Source organism: Pimephales promelas, chromosome 21, assembly GCF_988280905.1.
Source record: "Pimephales promelas chromosome 21, fPimPro1.hap1.1, whole genome shotgun sequence".
Lineage (NCBI taxonomy): Eukaryota > Metazoa > Chordata > Actinopteri > Cypriniformes > Leuciscidae > Pimephales > Pimephales promelas.
Genome location: NC_142789.1, coordinates 21305615 through 21330111, shown reverse-complemented (window position 1 = coordinate 21330111; position 24497 = coordinate 21305615). Strand labels below are relative to the sequence as shown.

The 24497-nt window shown below is 35.9% G+C and overlaps 1 protein-coding gene across 3 annotated transcripts in view; it reads right to left on the bottom strand.

Annotated features, from left to right (window-relative positions):
- Positions 1-24497, bottom strand: part of fbln2 (fibulin 2) — a 55559-nt gene that overhangs the window by 19470 nt on the left and 11592 nt on the right. For all 3 annotated transcript variants that reach the window (XM_089124958.1, XM_039673933.2, XM_039673934.2), the window contains 6 exons: positions 9723-9825; positions 8602-8728; positions 7680-7869; positions 3881-4081; positions 2660-2770; positions 235-336 (listed from right to left, as the gene is read on the bottom strand). In XM_089124958.1, coding sequence (XP_088981084.1) covers positions 235-336; positions 2660-2770; positions 3881-4081; positions 7680-7869; positions 8602-8728; positions 9723-9825 — 834 coding nt within the window. The remainder of the gene's footprint in view (positions 1-234; positions 337-2659; positions 2771-3880; positions 4082-7679; positions 7870-8601; positions 8729-9722; positions 9826-24497) is intronic.

Sequence of the window (24497 nt, the reverse complement as noted above, 5' to 3'; positions counted from 1 at the left end):
TGAAGGAGAGTAATTAGTCATGGATCAGTGAAGCTGAAGGAAGCAGGTCCTCAGGTAAGAATGTGATGTTCAAATATCTTATCATGATCCTTTGGGTATTACTGTTATACTGTACATGAGTGATTCAGTCCAATAAAGGATTCGTTAGTGCGGTATGCCAGTTTTATCAGTGTTTTGTGACAGCTCTGCTGAAAAGAGTGTGTTTATGTGTAGTTTTAGACCAATTTAGATTACCTTTACAGGTGTGCATGTCTGCCATCAGAGAGAATCCAGGGAAACAGGAACATTGGGCCAGTCCTCTTACCACAGAACACTGCTGAGAGCAGGGCCCATTACCTGCAGACAGTAGTAAATCTCAGTTAATACATCAATCACACTTCTTGTTATTATTTTTGCGCTTGAATTATCAAATACACACAATTATGTCAAAATGCCCATCGTGGCGTATTCATGTAAACATTGCCGGTTACAGTATGTCTTATGTTTGGTGAAAACTGGATGTGTATGAGTATTTTAGATTAACACATTTGGCCTTAAAGTGACAGGAGCCTAATATATCTACTGTCGTCATTTGTCATAAAAGACAAAGAGAAAATCACTCACTGCTCTTGACAGAATGTTTATATGGTAAATGATGATTTGTTTATATATAAAGGCACAATATGTAATATATTTAGATTAAAATATCAAAAAACCCACTAGTGTAGTGTTATATATTTTGTTGACTTGGGAACTTACACTATCCCAAATGTCTAATCCAGAGAAATCCGTAATTTTACCCAGTAACGGCCGTGTTAATGTGCCATGTTAATGCGATTTCCGAGGGATTTACATGGAAACACTTAAGACAATTTCAATTATGTGAACAACTGTTTGGATATATCAACAGAAAACAAATCATTGTTATTTAGCTCGATACGGTTTATTATCAGTCTTATTGCTTGATTCTCTTCAGCGAGTAACATGTTTGTACTTTAGAAAGGGCTTTATTTGTAATAACAGTGTAATACAGCATTTTTTCTGCCAATGTATTTTAAAAATAATTGCATGCCATTTAGCAACACAAGCCATCCAGATTTGATTAATATGATATTCAAATATCAATATATAGCTAACAAGCGTCTCATATCAGCCACAGAGCGAACTCACAGAGTAATGCTATAACATAACTTTCAACACACTCAAATGTAGCCTATATTTAGTATTCAAGTTGAAGGAAGAAGGAGACGTGAACCAGCAATGGTTAAAAGTCACTTCAATCGTAAAATAAACAAACTGCGGAAAAAGGACTCGATCCGCTCCCAGGCTCTCAACCCCACTCTGCTTCATCTCATCCATGAACACGATTTCTGCCTGATTCCCGTTGGATTGCTTTCCATCGGCTGTGGAGGTATGACTACAACTCCCATGATTCCACTCTCATTACTGCCAGAATAGAGCTGCTGTGCTCATGGATGACCATAACAGATTTTATTAAAAACTTAACTATGATCAGCATGAACGAGTAACCCAGATACATCCAGATCATTTCCGTACTGATTGATTCTCCAGAAACACGACGGTGCCCCAGACAAGACACAGACTTCCAGTAAATGTTTAAGTCCTTAAACATCTACCATCAATCCCAAACCAGATATACATTAAACGTTGTGGCATATGGACTTCTCTTGTGAAGTGCTTTATCTTGGATGACTTGCTGGATGAGGAGGAAGTGGTGATTTTTTATTTATTTATTTTTTTGCTCCTCTGTTCAACGTGTTTCAATTAAGAAAACATGTGTTGTGCAGAGCAATAGAAATGACCACACAGTACCTGTGAGGCTACATGGTCTGGAATTTAGTTCTCTGTCATGGTGCTAGAACCATGTTATGCGCACACCAAAACAACCAGTTATGTTAAGATTTGACTGAGAGGCCATTCTGATCATATTCACTTCATTTCAAATGAAGGATTCTGAGTTCTTCCAACCACAAAACATTTGCATAATGAGTCATAATGAACAAAGGAAAAAATATACTTTAAATGGTAAAAGACTAATACAAATTGTAAAATTTTATAATCAATATGTATGATATTTATATTTGACCACATTACCGGTAATATTTTTGATCCAATAAATGTAGCCTTGGTGAATATTGGAAACTTCTTTCAAAAAAAAAAAAAAAAAAATCTTACTAACCCCATTATGCGAACTTTCAACGCATTCTCATCCCAAGGCGTCATATACGACTCTTTTGCCAAAGCGTAGACATCCAACGCACATGGCACCATTTAGTGTCAAATGAGATGGTTCGCTTATGGTAAGTTTAGGTATGGGGTAGGGTTAGGGTTAGACCACTAGGGGGCGCCTTCTGCTCCATATATATATATATATATATATATATATACATCTCATTTGACGCTAAAGTGTGCCATGTGCGTTGGCTGTCTGCGCTTTGGCAAAAGCCATATGACGCCTTGGGATGAGAACGAGCTCGAACTTTATACTACGTGGCTGTTGAATGCTTGAATCTGATTGGTGCAATTATTTTCAGGGAAACGCACAGCTATAGTAGTTCCAGGAAGGTCTTGATCACATTACTGTGCCAAACATTTTTAGTTATTTCAAAGGTCCTTACAGCCTACTGCAAAAGAACCAAAACTCGCAACGATTACAAACCTGCACATGGGTTATGAAAGACTGGGGGTTGAGTGGTGGGTTGTTGTCTTGCTGGAGCTACAGTAACCAGCTTGTCTTCTTCACTAACCCTGTTGTCTTCTTCCTGCTTCTCTGTCAGAAAGAGAGAGAAAAGAGTGAAATTTTACAAGGATGAGTCATTCTTTTTCATTTTACACCCTGTCAGATGGTCTTTTTGGTAGAGGATTGACCAGATGCGAAATATGGAAAGTACTATTTGATTTGTGACATTTGAATTCCTTTCATTCCAAAAGTCAGCTGAAGAATGCTGGAGGGAAGTTATTTGTGGTCGTATCATTAGTTCAGTCCAGACATGAGGTCAGGCGTCAAGTTTCAAACTGCGGAGCAGCAAAACACTATCTCTATCAACATTCCCATGTCACCAGAGACACAAAAACAATATTGACACATGATGACAATCCCATCATGCAGTGGTGTTGTTAGGGTTTGGCCGTATTACCGAGGAAACGGGACAAATAATTACAAACTGCAGTGAATCAGGCAAAACAAAGATAGTACCATCACTGTGCTAAGGGATAATTCACCCATTTGTTTTTATACATTTATATGTTTTCATTTTGGAGCTAGATAAGCCCAGGTTTTACAGGATATGCAGTGTTGTTTGCCTGTGCCTCAACAAATTCATTTTATTCATGTTGTTCTTTAGAGTTTAAAGTTTTGAAAAAATATATACAAGGATGTCTAATTCACTGACTCATCATAAAAAAAAAACCTTCAGTAGATTGCTGTATGTGCAAGCACGCACCTAAATGCAAAGTCACAGTACACATTGTCATTTTGAATCCAAATCAGTTCTTAGTAATGCACACACACTGCAGGCAGGATATTGAAAAGGTATTACAATTAAGTCCTCTATTTAAAGCAGGGCTGATGGAGTGTGTTTTTAAGTGCATAAAGATTAGACTTCATTATGCTGGGTTTTATATTTCTGGTCTGAAAGTCTAGGAATAACATGTACCCCCAATGGTTCTCAACAGCCTTTGTGCATATCCAAATAGAATATTTGTTGAACTAAACCTTGATCATCTCATGGTTGTAGTAAAGCGCTATATACATAAAAAATTGATTGATTGATTGAATTGATAAACCTGCTTAATCTAAAATGGTTCACACACAAAACTGAATCTACAAGCAAACAGGTTGTTCCTGAGTCAACAGAACTCAAAGAGGGGCTGATCTTACCTGGCACACAGGTGTGGGCATCCTGCAGGAGTGTGTATCCAGGGTGGCAGGCGCACAGGTAGGAGTCACGAGTGTTGATGCAGGTGTGATGGCAGAGCAGCGCAAATCTCTGGCACCTGTCATCATGCTCCAAATCCTCCAGTGAATTAGGATCCACATCCCCGACCGACAGCGCTTGCTTCGAAAACCGACTGTCTGATACTGAGGAAGGGGAGAGATAGTAAGATCAGTAAAATGCCTTGCATATGACTCTGTTTACATTACTGACATCAGTGCATATACACTGTCACTAGGGATGCAACAATATCAGAATTCTAATATCATAGATGAGCCTGATAAGCATACATGTTCATGTTCATGCTATGGCCAATAAATGATTAAAGAAACAAACTATAAATAAAACATGGAAAAAATACATCAATCATTTAAATGCTGCAAGTGAGTTTAGTCATCTCAACATTATAAATGTACATTTGAAGCATTTAGGTAACACTTTACCTTAAAGATAATATAATAAGCATAATATATATTCAAAAAACACTACATAGAGCTAAAACAAGTAAATTCAATGTGTCATTAAAAAAAGACCAAATGCTTTGAAAAAATCATAAGTGATCAAACTGGACATGCTCAGTTCTTAAATTAAGTTCTTAATTTAATATTCCAAGTTATTTCATATTTTAAAGGTACACTAAGCAACTTTTTTTTATTATTAAAAAATGACAGTGTATATCATGAGCGAGAATATCATGAATCCATTTTCCAAATCGTGCTTTTGTCTTATCCTGAATGGGTATGTCTATAATAATGTTTTTTTTAACCTTTAAAATGCATCTGACAAAACAGAAGGTTCACTTTTTTAAGTGAATTAAAATCTTTTATATTGGCGACAATATTGGCAGTTTTCAACAAAGGTTTTGATGTAATGATATAACATAACATGAAAATATAAATACATGTGCACATCTCAAAAATTTCTAAATAAAAAGTACTTTTATAACTATTATTGGGATGCATGCCATTTGGTGTAAACATAAACTTCCCATGTCATAAATCAGCCTAGCTGTTATTTTGGGAGACTTTCTGGCTTTGACTCACAGAAAGCATTTGATTTGAAGGGCCCTTTGAAGCATTTTTTAGCACTTCTGTCTGGAAAGGCACATCAACACAGATGCTATGATTGTTTTACCTTTAAAGTGCCCTGAGTACATTTCATTTATACCATCTGAAATGTCCTGACAGTCATATGGGTCTACAGGGGTCCTCTCTATGATATTATTTCTTGTTTTATGGCGATTTGTTTGTTACAAGATGGCTTCCACACCCACACTGACTTTCGCGAAAGTGATTAGGCAGAAGTTTTTTTGTGTGGAAATATCAGTAATATTTGAACAAAATTGCTTCATTATTTTTTCCAAGTAATAATAAAAAAATAATCAAGAATTTTAGCTTTTTTTCCTTCATAACAATCCAAGGATGACCTTGACATTTTTCACTTAATGTCCCAAAAAATGTTAAAATGTATATTCTGAAATATAACATGTAGCTGTATTCATGCCATTGGGTCTTATTAATGAAACAAACATTATGAACTAGAACAGAATTCTTTGCTCAATTTTTTGTCTAGCTAATATGCTGATTGGTCCATTTTATTTCTCAACTAAAGACTTTTTCAATAATACATTTCACTTGTGTTATTTCATAGTGTCTCTAATGAATGTTTTTCATTACTCGAGGATAATGTCAACCAGAACGACACGGCAATGTCGACTACTTTCACGTAAACATAATACATATTAAAACACTCCAGTCAACATCTGTCATTCCGCCACTGCCAGTTGCTCTTGCCATGCTCTCTGTGTCCTCCATCTGCCAATCACATTCTATCAATCCCAAATCCACGGTCATCGAATTCTACACAACAACTCACGGAGTTAATCATCAACAGGCTTTCCAACATCGCACACCAATTTGGCAAGTCGTTCGACTGACTTGGCAATTAGCGCCTGGCTAAACATAATAAACACACTCGGTTTCACCTTACACAGCGCACTGGTGTAAAGTAAATATTTCTCACAGTCATTAACTGAATGTAAATGCAATGGAGGGAGAAGGAGATTAAACATTTCCGCTATAATTAATCACGTTACGGGTGTGAGGTGGCAGGGGGCCTGAGAAAGCATCCGTCATGGAAATAATTACCTCTCAACCGTTTCTGTATCGCTTAAACCTTTGATGCAACTGAAAGGGATTACATAGTTAGCAATAGTCTCCTTAAAAAGAAAAAGAAAATGCATTTCTTTGGATACCTCTATGGAGGCAATTCAATTGGACCTATTTTAGCGGTCCATCATCTGTATGTGCAATACGGGAAGGAAATAAACCAGTTACTAACGACACGGCCACGGCTAATCTCACCTTGCCTCAGGATAGGCTCTTAAGGGGAAGCAAGGCACTGGGCCAAAGGAATGCGCCATTTGAGACATAGCAAGAGGTTAAGTCTGGGTTTTAAAAGGAATATTGACCTGGGTCTATTGACTAAGGTTTTGCTGATAACTGAGGGAGTGCTAGTTGGGTAATAGACATCTGCCATTACACTGATATGACACTATCATGGCTCTCAGGGTGACCGAAAAAAAGCCAGGATGTGAGGTGTTGAACAACTTTATTTAGCTAAGCCATATACAGGTTTAAGGCACTTAATCAAATTGAGGAAAATCTTCCTCTCACACACACACAATCTTAGACATGGTTCATTGCTTATTAAATCTATTTCAAAATGAAGAAAAAAAATAAATAAAAATATTTTACTTTAATTTTGTAGGGTCTAAACTACACAGTCAGACAATGTGTTGGTCTAGATTTGGATTTTTGCGGTACAGTGTTCGCCAGTGAACATTATTCATGTATTCCGAATACAAAAGGATTAACTAAACAACCATTTTCCAAATTTAAATTGATTTCACACAATGAAATCAGGTTAGGGCAAAATAATTATGTTGCATTACCTCATTTTAATAAATTCAATTTAAAAACACAATCCATTTTTGGAATGTACACAGTCCTAAACTAATACCAGGTATCCCAGTGTAAACATATAGGATAATTCCAAAAAAAAGAGAACAATGTTTCCATGCAAATCCTGCCAAAATGAGTGAAATTAGTCAGCTGAAACATTTGAGACTGGAGGAAAGTTTGCTGGCACGGGCAGAAAGGCAACAGCCTGCTTTGCCATCTGCTTCTGATTCAGCCCAGCTTGCCAGCATCTTTGTGCGTTATTCTGAACGGTAACGTGACACCTGACCAATCAGCTCTGGGCATCTTTCTTTCCTCTGATCCATCAATGTCAACCTCTCGGCCAGCAGTGTGACGAACTTGAACGTGAAACTGAATGCCAAGACAAAGCCAGATTTCAGACACTTCCAAATATGATCCAGGCTTTGAAAACAAACAAACAAAATCACGACTAAGGAACTGATGTTAATAAGAAGACATCAACTCAAAAGTCACTGGGATGAAGAGATCACTGGGACATTGTGTTAAAAAGAAATGCAACTCAAAACGGAGACATTCCAATTCCTCGTGCGGTTTCATCATATGGTGTGTCTCCATCACAGCCATTTCTTGGCATGACAGCCCGTCTAGATCCGTTCTTCAAAATAAAATATGAACTCTCACTCACCCCGGACCCAACCACTGGAAATCAGCCATACACTACACTAGGTTACACATTGCAAAGCACAAGTAAACTCTGCAGTAAAAACAAAACTCCAGGTTATGTAAAAGAAAAGAATTTCACCTCTCTTAGGAAGAGGAGTCGGTTGAGGTCTCTGTTTTTTCTTGATCGTGGGCAGAGCAGGACCTTCCTCGCCCTCCTCGCAGCACTTGAGGAAGACGTGTCTACATGGGTAACTCAGATGCTCATGGACTTCACAACCTTTAACTTCTTTCCGTAAACGCAGACCCAGTGCACAGCAGTTGCAGCAGTCCTTCATTAAACAGCAAAAAAAAGAAATTTTTCACAAGTCAAACACAAGTCATGATGTGACTGTCGAGCACTAAGTCATTTGTCTAGTAGCATTGAAAGCCACAATTACTGTATGTATAATGTTATACACAAACACAGCCAATCAGAGCATTTTTGAGATTGAACATACACCACCTTTCATACTTTTATTAAAATTAATTATAGTTTTTAAATCAATACTTTCATGCAGCAAGGACCCATTAAACTGATCAAAAGTGAAAGTAAAGCTTTTGTAATGTTATATAAAATATTTATTTTTCAAAAGAATTATGTTTATTTGAACTTTCTCTTCATCAAAGAATCCTGTAAAACTGTATCATGTTTCCACTAAAATATTAAGCAGATTTTCAACATTGATAACAATAAGAAATGTTTCAAGTCAGCATATTAGAATGATTTCTGAAGGATCGTGTGACACTGTGGGGAATACAGCTTTGCCATCACAGGATTTTTTTTATATATATATTAAAATAGAAAGCATGTTTTAAACTATATTAATATTTCATTTTTTGGTCGAATAAATTATCAACCCCAAACTGTTGAACAGAAAAGGAATTGGAGCAAGGTTTCACTATGGACTGGGCTACGCAGCTTGAACCAGCAGAAATAGAAACCAAACATTTTTTTTTTTAAAATGTCCTGCTGCTTGTTGTGTTCACAGCTTGTTAAGACAATTTAGTCACTAATGTCTTACCATTTGGGAATCTTCTCCACAGAGCGGGCTGTTTCCCTCACAGGCATGTCCGGCCTTTGCTGCATTCATGCCAGCCTGACACCTGCTCTCTCTCAGAGCACCTGAACAGCACTGCTTCTGGACAACACTTGAACAAAGCAGAACAAAATTAACATAATTTAATACCCATTTCTAAAACCAAGCCTGTCAACACCCTTTTCATTAGATTTACTTGTTGTTTAGAGCAGGTTTTTAAACTGGGGTCTAAGGACTCGCAGTGGACAGCAAAAAGAGTGCTATAGGGGTCCATGGAAAGGTTTTCAGAAAAGAAATGCACCACTGGTTAAATTTTTTTTAAATTAATACTTAAAACATATAAAAAGAAAAAAAAGAAATGCATCTCATGCACCAAATCAGCATACTGAAGGATCATGTGACACTGAAGACCGGAGTAATGATGCTGAAAATTCACAATGTTTTATTATATTTTACTATCATGTTTTATTGTATTTTTGATCGGATAAATGCAGCCTTGGTGAGCATAAAAGGTGTTTTTCAAAAGAATAAAATCTTATAGACCCCAAACTTTTGAACAGTAGTGAACAGTATATTATATGATAGAATTATATAATATAATAATAATAATAAAAATATATACTCTATACAGTATTGTTATATCATGTAACCAATCTCTTCTTTATTTTATTTACAGCCATAATTTTAAGTGTCTCTTCAGGTTTATATACATTTAATTGTTGGTAGAGAAAAATGCAGTGTATAGAAACGTCATATATTTCCTGAAGAAAAAAACAAATATATATATATATATATATATATATATATATAGTAAAATTGTCTGTTTATACATGAAAATAAAGCTGTCTTTTACATTTAAGGAAAGGTGTCCCTCACATAAATCCTCATCACGTTTACAAGTTCATGGCACCCAAAAAAATCAAAAACCTCTGGATGCTTTGGAAACTACTGTACTGGTTGCAACTGACCAAATAAGTTGCAGCTTTTTACATTTGCATCCAGAGAAAATGAGTATTCTCACTCACTCCGCTTCCTGCTTGACTGATTCCTCAAGGAAGTTGTACTGAGCAGCATAACCAAGGATCTGAAATGGTCATCCAGCTTACCCACACACAGAGCTGAGGTCTTCTGTTTTGACGGGCATACGGTCACAGTGCTGGTTCTCCTCAGCCCATTTCTGCCCGGCCACACAACAGCTCTCCACCAATCCTGGAGGTGAAAGTGCCAAGAGGACAACCATCTCACAGATCAGTTTTATCTTACATAAACCAGACAAAAGAATAGAGAGTTTACAGTGAACGCTTTTCTGACATGAAAAGGGCAGACAGGCAGACAAGAAACTCAGCATTGATAGAGCCCCAGAGGCAAAGCCCAACTTGGATCCATAGAAGAAGCATAAAAGATGTAATCTGCAGCCTTTGTATAGAGGGAAACAGAGAGACTGACTCAAAGACACAGACACAGTCATGTGCATCATTATGGGCGTCACTAGCACAAAATAACTCAGCCTTCAAATATTTGTCTTTAAAAAAGCCCCAATTTCGATAAGCCGTCTATTGAAGACGAATTTAAGGAGCATATCCGGCTGATCTTTCCGACAAATTGTGATACAAAGAAACAAGAGTAATGACTCATTTCAAACACTTGACATTTTGAATTACTCATCCCTCAGTGCGAATGAAGGCCTGAATTAAATTCAAATTGAACAAAATCAGTTTGTGGAAATGATGGATGAAAACCATAAAAATATAGTCAAAAATCTTTCTATTCAGACATGCTGTGAAACAGCAGTTAAATGAATTTTATATGATTAAATCCTATTACTTCTATGAGTGTAGAGAGTATAGAAATGTAGAGAGGATTGATAACATTAAGTATGTCTGACAAGGGTAATTTTAAAGGGTAGGACCATAAGAGGGGAAAAAAAAGACTGCTTCGGTGTGATTCTTAAAGGGATACTCCACTTTTTTTGGAAATACACTCACTTTACAACTCCCACAGAGTACCGTTTTCGAATCCATTCAGCGGATTTTCTGATATTTAGAAAAATATCAGTAACCAGACAGTTTCTGGTGTCATAGACTTGTATATTTTTTTTCCTACTATGGAAGTCAATGAGACCAGAAACCGTCTGGTTACTGATTCTCAACTGGCTCTGCTTCAGAACTTAGATTTTGTATCCGACAAATACTCACTGTTAAAATTATGATAACTAGCCCGCATCTATAACCAGACACATACATGATCTGTGAATTTACTTGGAGAAGATACTGTATGATTGTAAAATTGCTTGAGTGACATGAGGCCCTGGGATTCCTGGAATGCTTGAGAGGGGTCACTAGCTGCGGTTCCAGGTGACTTTTTCAACTTTGTGATAAACTTCCATCTGTCCTAAATATCTCAGAAACAATAGGGCCTCTACAGCGAATCAGTGGACAGATGTAAGTAAACAGAGGGGAATGTCTGATTGCCTTTTAATGCAACCACTAAAACATACTAATTCAATGAAATTTCAAATCTGTTCCTGCTGAAAAAAAATGCAGAACTGGAACACTTGCCATTCACAGTTCTTCACACCCCTTGAGTGTTTATTTATTAAAAATCTGGGCTAATTCGATTATGATCTTTGCTGCCAATAACCACATAATACATTTTAATTTAAAATTTCCAAAAAAAATGTCCGAAATTCTGGAATTGATTAAACATCTCTAATACTGATTGTTCTAATTAAGTCAGACAAGGAATAATCAAGAAAAAAAATCACTATTAAAAAATGTAACATGCTTTCCAAAGCCCATGAACAAGGGGGTAATGGTATCTCATCTATGCTGTTGGTTGTTTGGTTTCCATTGTTTTGCGCTAATGTGTCAGAAAATGCATTGAACCAAAATCCTGCTGCTCTTAAACATCAAGCATGATTGGGAAGAGATTGATTAAGTTGATCCGCAAGCAAAACCATAGAAAGGATGTGGAAGCACCATGTGTTATTAGTTTTCTTTGTGCTGCGAGTGCAGCAAAGGAAGTTCAATGCATTTAACTTTCATGTAGACCAAAAAAAATGGTGTGGCGCTGGAATCTTGTCATGCCGCACCTGGTTTATATACTACACTATTTATTAAAACATTCTGTAATGCTTAAAATAGTATAAGGTTTGTCTATAAATACAATCTTCCCAATACAGCAGAGAAAAACTCATTAGCAAAGAGTCTTAAGAGACAAAGAGTGACCGGTACTCTATTAAAGAACACAAAAACTGACCCCAACACAAAACAACAGTCGCTTAGCAATCAGCTAAAAACAACGTCTCTGCTTTCCTGTTTAACTTTCACAGCCATAAAACATGAGTGATGCCCCCTTTTTGAGCCTTGAATTCTATTGGCATCTGTTTATTTGTTCAAGGGCATATGTTGTGTTCACATTATTCAGTGCATGTCATTTTATGATACCGTGAAAGCAGGAAAGCGCACGCAATGATTCATAATATCTTTGGGTTTCCTTCATTTTGCTCAAGTGCAACAACTATTAGTATTATATACTACTGTATGCATCTCGTAATTAATAATGAAATCTGTAAATGTAGGCTGCTTTTTTAAAAGATCAGAAAATGTAGCACGAGTCTTTCATTAAGCCCAGACTAATTTCGCAATGAAGGTCTTGCGCATTAAGTTAAACAAAGCTAATGTTTAGGCTTTGACTTAATTAAAACATCCATCTCAAGGATTTTCTTCAATATGCTTAAAGGCCTGTATACTAAGAGCCTGTTGAATTGCAGTATTGATCAGATTGTTGTTGAGGTCTGTAAAACATCCCATTGATAACCCATGGTGATACATGTTTACGTGAAGGGGTGGGTGCTAAAACGAAGGCTGTTGCCATTGCTCTGTTAGATCATCATTAGGTCATCTGTAAAGCAGATGGTTACAATACAAAGCTCTCTTCAAAACAGGTCCTCTCTGAGCTCCCCAGATTTCATTTCGCCTTTTTGTTCACAGATGGTCACAGAACATCTGCAGGATCAAAACCAAGGGGATTTGTGAAAGCGTGGATTGAATCAGTGAACAGAATGATGGAAACAACTAACCAGAAAATACAGTAAAGACAAATGAAGAAAATCAGTATTCTTGAAAGTTAATGAAAGGTATTGATACATGAAATAGAGCAGTTTGGTTTGTAAACGCAAAAGAAACATTTCAAATATTGCCAGTTTTAGAGCAGTTTGGCTTAGAATAGCAGCTTTTCATATGTTTAAGTAAAACAATATGGTTAAGATTATTTGAAGAGACTAACGTTTTGCTCTACATTTTGTTCAACAGCGGTCAACCACACACCGTATGTTACTCATAAATTCAAAACTGCTGTTCTAAAAAGAATCCATTAAAGTTTACCAAGAGGACTCATGACAAATTAGCCTTGGTCGACTTACAAATTGACGTCAAGACTGAACAGCTCTGTTGGGTCGCACAAATACCATAATCAGCCACAAACGGCAGATTCAGTCACCCTAATGATCTCATTTTTAATCTTCTTAAAAGCGTTCATGGCCCATTGGCGTTCATTGACATATCTGTGATGACGAACTTGAGTTCATTAGTTGAACTTTCAGTTAACCATACTCCCATTTAACTAGTTATAAAGTCACATTTTGACCTCAAAGCGGCAATTGTCTGATCTTTCTGGGCAACCTTGAAGAGCTCTTGACTTTGGTTATTTACTCCCAAAGCAGACAATGAGAGACCCATTGTTCATTCCCACAGAAAAACAGATGTTGAACAACCAAAATATTTATTTTGTTTTCTTTTAAACTGTTTTATCGAACGGCACAAATCGAATCCTTCCTTCCCAGTTTGAAGCAGGAAGTTCAAGGTGAACGTCAATGTTAACGAGAAAGGATAAAATACGGAAGAAACATCGAACATTTCATTGAGACATTGTGCATGCATCATTATTCCATATACAAACAAAGACTGTATCATCAGCGAGACGATGTTTTGAGAAAATGGACGTTGTTCCTGCAGTTTGGACTTTAAACAAGATATTGTGGAGCTAAACACTTCTAACTAGAACCAGATGCAATCTGCAGATGATTTTAGGGGAAATCTGTGGAGGTTTTGTGGAATGAATTTAAAGAATATATTTGAATTTGAATTTGAATTGAATATTTGAATGAATTTGCGCATATATATTTAATAAACAAACCAATAGGGGATAAGGGATAGGAGATGCATATAAAATCTGAGGACTTCCAAACACTTCCTAAGAATGATGGCTATTCAAAATGATCCATTGCATACTCTTAGACTAATGGTAAATTTCACCTCACACAGGTGAGAAAATTTAAAATCAGAGCACTCTGGGTTGCTGCAAAATCTCGGACATTTTAACAGTGACAAATACACTACCAAACAATGGCATAGGGCCACTAACTTGCAAAGTACATCTACTTGACATTGAATGCATTTGAGGGCCCCAAATGTATATTTTCCAATGTACTTCTAAATGTGCACCACCAAAGTCGCTTTTTAATAAACAATATCTATGAAGTCAGCTCTTAGAACAAGTGCCTGAAGCCTTTCAATTTTAAGTGAGCATACCGAGCGTGCTCCGCTCATGAATGAAATCGTTTTCTTTCTTTAGTAGACTTATTTTCACATTATACCCCTGTTGAGTGGTCTCCATTTTTTTTTTTAAATCAACTAATGGATTTAGCTACACGAACAGGTTTATGGGGGAAAAAAATAACAGTGACAAGGAAATTAGACATGGACATAATGCAAAACCAAAACCATGACATTTTCTGGACATCCTTTTCTTTGCCATTATTATAATAATTGGCCACGCACGCTTCATTCTTTATCTTATACCTCTGAGCCACTCTCTCACTCTCAACAATTCTTTGTTGTTCTCATTGCTACTTTTCCTCCTATAAAAAGCAATCATCCCACTCTAAATTGCTCTCTAATTAAAAAAATCTATAAAAAAATCTATTAAAAAACATAAATTTTAAATATTTTATATTTTTTATATAAAAATGAAATGATCACAATATGAAATATAATATCTCTGAAGTCTATTCCCATTAATGTTGACCTTTTTTGGCAAACCAGGGTGATAGGAACATGAAATTGTCCAGCCATGTCTTCTTGTTTCACATGAGTTTAAATGTGAGGAAAAACAAAGGCCAAATTCCCTTAATCGTTCATCACATTGAGTAAAATCAAAGACTACAGTTCTGATGTGCATCAAAAGATTGTTGAGCATCACAAAATAGATAGTGAATAAAAAAGGAAATAACTAAGGAATTGAAAATCCCCATTTTGACTATCAGGGCAACAATTAAGAAGTTCTAATCTACTAAAGATGTTATGAATCGGCCATGAAGAGGACGTGTCTATATTGCCTTAATGGACGGTGAGGAGGAGAGTTTGAGTGGCCAAAGACACTTTAAGGATTATAGATGGAGAATTGCAGAGATTAGTTGATTCTTGGGGTCAGAAAGACTATGATTATATATATTTTTAAATCAAACAACTCCTACATCACCACATGTTGTTTGGGAGGGTTTCAAGAAAAATCTTCCTTGCTCATCCAAAAACAAACAACATGGATCTGTGAATCTGAAGGGTTTGGAGAGAGTCTGAATGGAGGAATTGTCTCTGATCTCTTGTCAGGTATTCTCCAAACTATACACAAGTCACAAACTAATTGTGGCCAACGTGTTTAAACATTTATTTCATAATGTGATTTCCTCACCACTTTCAATTCTTTTACTTCAATTTAAGGTTCGATTTTTTTATTTTTTGTTTTTGGAATGAAAGATCAAAAGGATAAATGATGCAGATTTATTTTTTACTGCCAGTTTTGATCATATTTACCAGGGGTGCCATTAAGTTTGAGCACGATTGTATATAAATGGTACTTTACAATAAGTCTTCAACTTAAGTTAACTAATAACTAACAATAAACAATACTTCAACATCATTAATTAATCTTAGATAATGTTAATTTCTACATTTAATATTACATTAATAAAATCAGTGTTTGTTAACATTAGTTAATGCACGGGAACTCCATGAACAAACAATGAACAATTGTGTTTATTATTAAATAACATGAATATGTTGCTCATAGAAAGTTCATGTTTAACTAAACAAAAAATACCTTATTGTAAGTGTTACCACCACTAAAATAATTCAACCTAATTCATCAGTTATTAAATCGTACAATGTGTATGCATTCAAAAGCATTTGAGTACGCCTCATTATTTTCATTTACATATTACATGAGCATCATTAGCCCTTTGTTCATGTTGACTCCTATGTGTAAACTTATGTTAAACAGCAATAATTATCGCATTCAGCATCTCCTCCTCCTGTCATTATTCTGTAACTGGCACAATATTCAAGACGTCCTTTGATAACTGTACAAAAAGCCGTCAGATGCATAATGCATTTCCCAGGACAATGAACAGGCTTTGTTGTTTCAACTCTACATAAAGTCTCTTTGTTTAATGAGTCTAATCTCTTGCAATGACCTGCATCCCCATCCGGCTTTCCGTACTCCTTCAAATTGTTTGTGTCTGGTAATCCATCACTTTCAGGAACACGTCAACACACTTTTGCATACAAAGGAACATCCAGGAAAGAAGCTGAGGCGTAGCCGGCATGTGTCAGTGAATTGTGATTTTCTGCTAATATGAAGTAGCACAACGAGGAATTAGTCTGGAGTCTTGCATTCCAACACTTGCATTCCAGGTCAAGTAATTTCCTTTTCTGCTAACCGATGTCATTGCTAACATCACATGGAATGATTTGAAGAATGAAAAACATTTAAGATATAAAACCCTAATACAGAACGCTGATAGTGTTGTGAGCTTTGCTGGTCCAAGTCTTATTGGTCAAAGTAAAAAAATCCCTTCAAAGTAAGCCACAAAAAAAAAAAAAAACTTAAATGTAATAACATATAATTTAAACAAACGAAGAATGTTTCACCTATTTTAGTTTTTTTATTGTCAGATAATAAAATAACATAATAAAGTAATTAAATAATAAAATAAATACATTTTACAAAATGATTATTTTATATTAATATTATTATAAATGATATATGTAATTTTTATTTGATAAAATATATTATAGATATTATTTAAAATATAATATAGCCTACATAAAAAAAAAAAGTATGCACATGCTAATAGAAAGTAGCATCGGTATGACTCAGAAAAATGCATGGCCATTTTAGAAGTTTCTGCAAGACATTGCAATGTGTCAGGAACGTTTTTGTGAAAATAAAAAAAAAGGCCAAAATTAGCATGATTTTTACCGTGACAGACAGATACATAAAGCTCAAATATCCTCAAATTTAAAAAAATAAAGTTTTTCTCTGGTCTATACTTTTAAAAATAAAGTTGTTTCTTTTTGCATCAATGGTTCCATGAACAACTTTTAACACACACTGTAACTTTACTATTGCCCAAAAGGTTCTCTATAGTGGAAAAAGACTGAAAATATGGTTCAACTGTTGACTGAAAGGTTCTTTGGGGAACCAAAAATGGTTGGCATCACTGTGAAAACCCTCTTTTCAAAATCCCCTTTTTGAGTGTATTGTTAGCTGTTCTGATTTTATTGAGTCAACAACTGCACTTCTCGCTGAGTAAGGGGAGATCTATACTAAAGGTAGCCACTCTTAGTATTTTTAATGAGCTACTCCTCACATGCTTAGCTCCATTATTATTTTGAAATGTTGAGGCCATAATGTCAACTACTTTTGTCTCTTATAAACCCTTTGCTAGTTTGTTGATTGTGGAAGATAAGCCCTTGCTAAGAGCGGCATTGTTCCACATTGTTGAGAGAGATCCATATCTTAATTGTTCTTCAAAATACAATCAACTCCCTATGCTTGTAGCATTTAAAGCAGCTGATGAGTGATTTTCCAAAACAGACCTTTCACCCACTAATACAGTACAGTAAAAAACAATGTACTAAAAACAGAAAAGTTTTTCCTTTTTCCAGACCAGACGACAATATTGTTGAAATGACCCCCGTTCACACGGATCTGTGAAAACAACTAAAAATGCTGCATTATTCATGCCAATTTGTAAAAACACATTACATGCCTATAGACTGAACATGTAACATGCATGTGCATGATGTCACCGTTTTCACAAATTTGCATTTCTGTAGTTTGCACAGAGACAATAACATCGAAACTCTTTTTCAGAGGTGTACATCATCAGGCCCTGGAAACGATGTTGTTGGGTAAATAAATGGCCAAATTGCATTAAAACAAAAGTCAGATTTGAAAACGGTGTTGTGTAAATAGGCGCAAAATTTTACCAAAAATTACAAAGAAACTAAGACAATTTTAAATAGTTTTTCTTGTAAAAATACATTCCAATAATCTTTATTTGAAACTTTAAAATTATACATATTTTACATTGTATACGCATGATGCACTGTTATTTTTTAATTTTTCTACGAGCAATATGCACAACAGGCATAAAGTGAAATTGACCAAACAATGCAGGTCTAAAAAAGAAAAAAAGACAAGAAAAACAAACAAAAGAAGGAAAGTCCCACGTACTCCTCGTTTTCCAACTGCATTCCCAGATAAGCATTTTTTTTTTTGCACCACTAACCAAGTCAAACTTTTGTGTGAATGTGCGTGAAATTGGCATGTGACTCCCCCTCCCCCACAAAATCTCATATGGGGTTCATATTTTAAATGCCCTGCTTCAGAGACTTTGTTGAATATTTTTCTTTCAGAAAGAGTCATGGTAGCTTTCTACACTGTCTGTCAGCTCAGAATAGAGAATTACTGCTCCAACTCACATATTTCAAGGGGAACAAAAAGAACCAGAAGTGCAGTGAGAATACAGGGCAATTTCTCAAGGACAGTAAAACAGTAAGACACATTGGCAAAAGCCCAAACGCACAGGCCTACTCATATTTCCTATAGTAAGGGATATATGAGGAGAAGAACACGATTGGTCAGTTTTCTTGTGCTGGTGAATAAGCGTGGATTAGAAACGAAAAGGTCCTTGGTAATTGCAGTTTTTTTCCTGCAGCATTGTGGGCCTATGGGAATTGAGAAATCACTTCTGCTGAGAGCAGCACCCAGTCGCCCGGTTCCAAGAGGCAATAACTAGACCTTTTCAACCGTTCTGTGAAATGATGTATTCTCACGGTGACTTCAAATCATCCTGTCACGCTAGGCATAAGGACAGAGTTTAATAGGGCATCTCATATTTCTCCTAACTCAAAAGGGCCTGCACTTTCAGTTTTCTTCATTTCATACCACACTGATATAGAAAATCCATTGCAATTACAAAGACTATGCAGCTTGTAATTTTCTTGTGTGATAAAATCTATGTGCTGTAATGTCATTGGCTGGTTCTTGCATGCCAGACAGTTTTCCAATGGCTTAAAATTGAGTTTTGTGGCTTTTAGTTCATGTCTGGTAGCATTGAGGCTATATTCAATTGTGTACTTGACAAAATTAACTTTTAGCAGATATACAAAATCATTCAAAAGGAAGCTTTATTAAAACTAAATTAATACTTTTATTCAGCAAGGATGCATGAAATTGATCAAAAGTGACAGTCAAGTCATTTATAATAAAACAAGAGATTTCTATTTGAAGAGCTCTTTTCCAAAACGCGTTAAACGACATTTTAAAAAAAAATGAGTTTGTCGTGTCATTCTGCTGTGGACAGAACCCTTTCACTGCTCTATCAACGTTTCATGCCGAATCGCTATATTTCCTTGTTTAAAATGTACTGCAAGATACAGTTTCTTTCCAAACCACGATAAGCGCCAGCCCTGTTTTTAGCCTAAACACGATAAATCCTCAAATTCAATGAGCGCTCTACACAATCCAGCACGGCGGCACTCTGAACAGAGGTTTATTATGTTCATTCATTCCTCAAAATGAGTCCTAGTTTTCTAGTCGACTAGTAGTAGATCATTTAAGCCATTTGTATTATCAGTAATCACATATATTGATTTAATTAAATGGGAGAGAAACCATATGAGCGTTTTTAATTGCATATTCCGCATCTCAACGTATGCATAAAGCTTGCCACAAAGAACCGGCAAAAGTAATGATGCATGAAACATTTGAATTGTTTATTAATAAACTAGTGTTTTCTGTCAGACCCCGTTTACACCTGGTATTAAAATGCGATCTGTATCCAGATAAGTTATCCGGATAATAAAAAACGCATGTTAATGCAAGGTGTAAACGCGTTGTGATCGGATCGTGATCGAATCTGCCTGACCACATCTGGAGGTAGTCTGGCTCGCATTGTGTCCGGATCTTTACTAGGTGTAAACGCAATCTGGTTGTTGAAACCACATATGTATATTTTACTCCTCCCAAAAATGCTAAAAAATAAACGAGTGAGAGCGTGTTATACAGGCTATGTCATGTTATAGCCTAGTCAGATGCGACAGGCATCACCGCAGATGAGCAGCTGAGCGTCTATTCAACGTGCAAACATCGCAAATAAAAGTGAAAGTAAGTCACAGACGCAAATAACACATCTTCAAGTAAAGAAACGAAATTATCTTAGCAGGCCTGTTGCCACTCTCTCTTATTGATGTCTCGGATTTTGGAAATTAGCTGATGATCAATAAAATGCCGCTCAGATCTGTTGCTTTTGGTGGCGTGCAATCCAATAAATCTGCATATAACGCAGGAGGCGAAGATCGGATTTATCCGTTTTGCAAAAACACATTTATGTGGCCAGGTGTAAATGCAATCGGTACTTATTATCCGGATAACTTATCTGGATACAGATCGCATTTTAATACCAGGTGTAAACGGGGTCTCAGTGTCAGCAACAAAGATAAAGTTGATGATGCTTACTCGCCATCTTCGCAGTGAACGCGCATAGAGAAACGCATACTTCGAATTAGCCTACATACGCAGAGAGTTGCCAATTTATTTTAGTTTTTAATTGTTTTGTTTAAAAGTAGATATTTAAAGCTTTCTGTAGCTTAGTTCTCAGGCCTGTGTGAGGCAAGCATCGCGGTGTTTCGTTTCATATTATGAGACGCGCTCCGGTTCACCTGCGCGCCTCTGTGTCCTGATTATATTGTCTGATATTTACTTCTAATGTTTTAATCCAGTCAATTTGTCGATGAAACATTTATTAAAATGAAGATACAATTTATATGAAACGAAATTTACAAGCTTTCTACAAAACAAAACTTAATAAGTGGTCAAAATCATGTCTGACGCACTCCAAATATTTTCCGATATTGGGCAGCTTTTGAATTTTGATCCTATCTTACTCATCTCATGCGGTTCCCTTTTCATAGCCTACTCAACATAGATGAAATAATAAAAATAAGTAATGTAATATTATTAAAAACAAATGTGAAATGTTTATTTTGTTTTTTTGTTTTTTTTTAACTTATATTTAAGCGTCATGCTGCTCCGCTTTGCTCACATGTTATGTAGCCTGTGTGTGTGTGTGCGCATGTGCTGGAGGGGTGCCCATCCCTTTTTTGAATATCGTTATCATATATTGATCATTTTTAATAATTCGTTTTTTTCATGCATATGTTGAAATTGGTATTAATAATTTGTTTTTTCCATGCATATGCTGAAATTGGTACTATTTGTTTGAGGTTTATTTCGATTTATAGCGTTTTGGAAAAAAATAAAATTAACTTTTAAATTATCATTAACAATATTGTTGTTTGATTTAATAATTATTGTTCAAAATGTTCAGACTGAACCAATAAAACATTTAAACAGGATAATTTGAATATTCACAAAATGTGTGGGTCTAGGTAAAAAATGTAGTTTTCCTGAAAACTATTGAAATGGATTTATAGCGTTTTGGAAAAGAGCTCTTCATTTCATACAGATGCCGCTCTTTTGAACTCCATTCAACAAAGATTCCTGAAAATAGGGCATCACAGTTTCGCAGCATTATTCAACGTGTTAAAGTCGGCGAGAAAAGGAAGTTGAGATTGTCATTTTTTCCCGAGTGAAACGGCTTCTGAAATTAGAAAAAAATGTAGGGCAGGGCTTGATTTCGTCCTTCGGGAATTGATTGGATCGTAGGAGGTTGGGCGTTGCAAACAAAATGGAGGCAGATTTGAATGCGATTCTCTGAGAGGGGCTGCACCGATAGCCGCACCCTCATCAGATCTGGCCGCACCCTATCGCCATTCTACGTGACCGAAAGAGAAGAGAGGTTGTTTCGATGGGCGAGGAAAGGGTAATGTATTTGATTAAAGATTATAAGGGTACATGAATTTTAGAAAAAATAATGAAGTGCACAGTTAAATCATTTATAACAAACACTACAATATTACATATAAAAAGAAGATTTGTCAAATTTGATTTCATTGCGACTTTAACATCATTTCCACTGAAACAGGAAGACAGGGATATATCGAACAGCTCCTCCCCTTTAAAAAAAAAATAGCCAATAGCGTTTAGTTTACAGCTCGGCCACAGCTGTTGAATGCGGTAAAGCTGCAGTTTCCTCCTAATCTCTTATCCCCTTGATATCACTTTAAAATATAGCATTCTGTGCAGAATTCAAATGAGTTCATTGCGTTTTGTGGTCTGTGCCGACTCGACTCGCGCATTATCCGCTCTGTGCTATTGAGTCTCTGGACTGGAGAATGTGGTTCCTGTGACACTAACATGAAACCAGACTTCATTCACCCCAAATGTAAAGCATTTACACTGTCTGAATTGTTCCCTATCCCCATATAAGAATGACATACAAGTAGCACAACTGTTTTCAACACTGATCATAAGAAATGTTTCTTGAGCACCAAATCTGCATTTTAGAATGATTTCTGAAGGATCATGTGACACTGAAGAGTGGAGTAATGAAAAATTCAGCTTTGCCATCACAGGAATAAATTAAATGTTAAATATATTAAAGTAGAAAAGTTATTTTAAACATTTCACAATATAACAGTTTTTACGTATTAAAGTAAATGCAGCCTTGTGAGCATAAAAGTCTTGTTTCAAAAACATTTGAAAAATGTACTAACCCCAAAAAATCTCACTCTTCTGTCAAAATATGCCAACGATATTTTAAAACAAAGTTTTTAAACATTAAGTTTTTGATGTTTTTAACAGTGTATTCTCACAGAAGTGCAAATTCAAATCCATGTGTCCCAACTCTTTTTTATCTACTGTCAAGAACACAGACTAAGTCAGGGGACGTGAGTGACACACCCTTAGATCGAATTGTATAATTCAGTTCTTTCAGCTGAAACACTCATGCCAATCTGGTTCCAGTCCTATCCAACATCAACAAAAAAAGGCAAGAATCAAGAAACAAGCTCATATTCAGTTCATTCTTTCACTTAAAAAAAACCCAGAGAGAGAAACCTTCTCTACAACAGACTCTGACACTCCTGTAATATTTATCACAGACGAGAAAGTGTGATCACACTACACCTGATTGACATCCAGACTCTCGCAGTGATTTCTTTAGTGTGATTTTGGGTTGTGCTGATGTTTCATATTACGCTGTTGGAGTCTCTGTTGGACATTTAATCTCCAAGCTCTCCTCCATCAGATGCTTTAAGACAGACAACACTGCCAGTATATGGCCTTGTGTGTTTCTCTGATGTAAGATGATCGATCACTCATGTCTGTGGTCATACTGTTTAATATGGATAAGCATCATACAGCATAGTTGCGGTATAAGCTGGTAAAAACGTGAATTTCTATGGATTTTCCATGGAAACTAAGCTGCAAACATGCCACAGTTATGATGACATTAGATTCGCATATGACCACCCGTTGCAACATGTAAATTAAATATTAAGGCTTAGTATTCAGCAACAAGGTAGGAGCATTGTTACCTAGCAGATGTTAAAATATAAGGAATACATGCTTTCCCAACAGAGAGCAAAAGTTTGGGGTCGATAGATTTTTCAATCTATTCAAAAGACTTTTATGCTCACCAAGGCTAAACTTATTGCAGCCGCGGTCAAAAATAGTAAAAACGTTATATTGTGCCATATTCTTACAATTTAATATTTTCTATTTTAATAGATTTTATAATGTTATTAATTCATTTTATGGCAAAGCTTTTATCAGCTGCCTTTGAAATATGTTGCTCTGCGCATACTCAGAAACTTTGGTCGCAAAACACAAAATTGCTGAGATATCATATTATGAAGACTTATCATATTCTGAATCTGCATGTATTTTGGACAGAAAATAGAAACAGTAGATATCTTATTCATGGATGAGTGTAAAAGTCAATCATCAGCAGTTTTCATTGGACAGAATATAGAATTTGAGGCTGACAGGCAAGATTCAAATGAATGTGCATTTTAACACAAAATCCACTATTCATGAGGATTTATCATAGCACAACTAATATTTCCAAGTGTCCTGAGAGCATACATTAGCCACAATGATCTGTTTGTTTGATTCCATATGTTATGGACGCAGAGGCAATTCATCTCAGAATTCAACAAATCTACTGATGTAATCACCCATAATCTCTATCTCCACAAAATCTTTCTGGCATCAGCACTTGGAAAAAGCAGCCAACATTATTAAAATGAAGTATCCATCATTTTAGATTAAACTGGCCTGATTTCATGAAAGTCAATAACAGGACTTTGAATTCTAAAGTAATACATTATTAGAGGTACATTGTGTTGCCATATGGCCATTTGAGGCATCACACCACATTAGCAGTCTGTGCATGTGCATTATATTTATAAATCTCACGCATGGCAAAGAAATTCATCTTGACTTTATTAATTGACATATTAAAAGACCAAATAAGCATGGACCCTAGCAAATCATAAACCAGATTCCTTCAGGCATAAACTGATGAAGAGTTAGAGGTGATACTCAAAGATAGGATTTTGAGACTATAA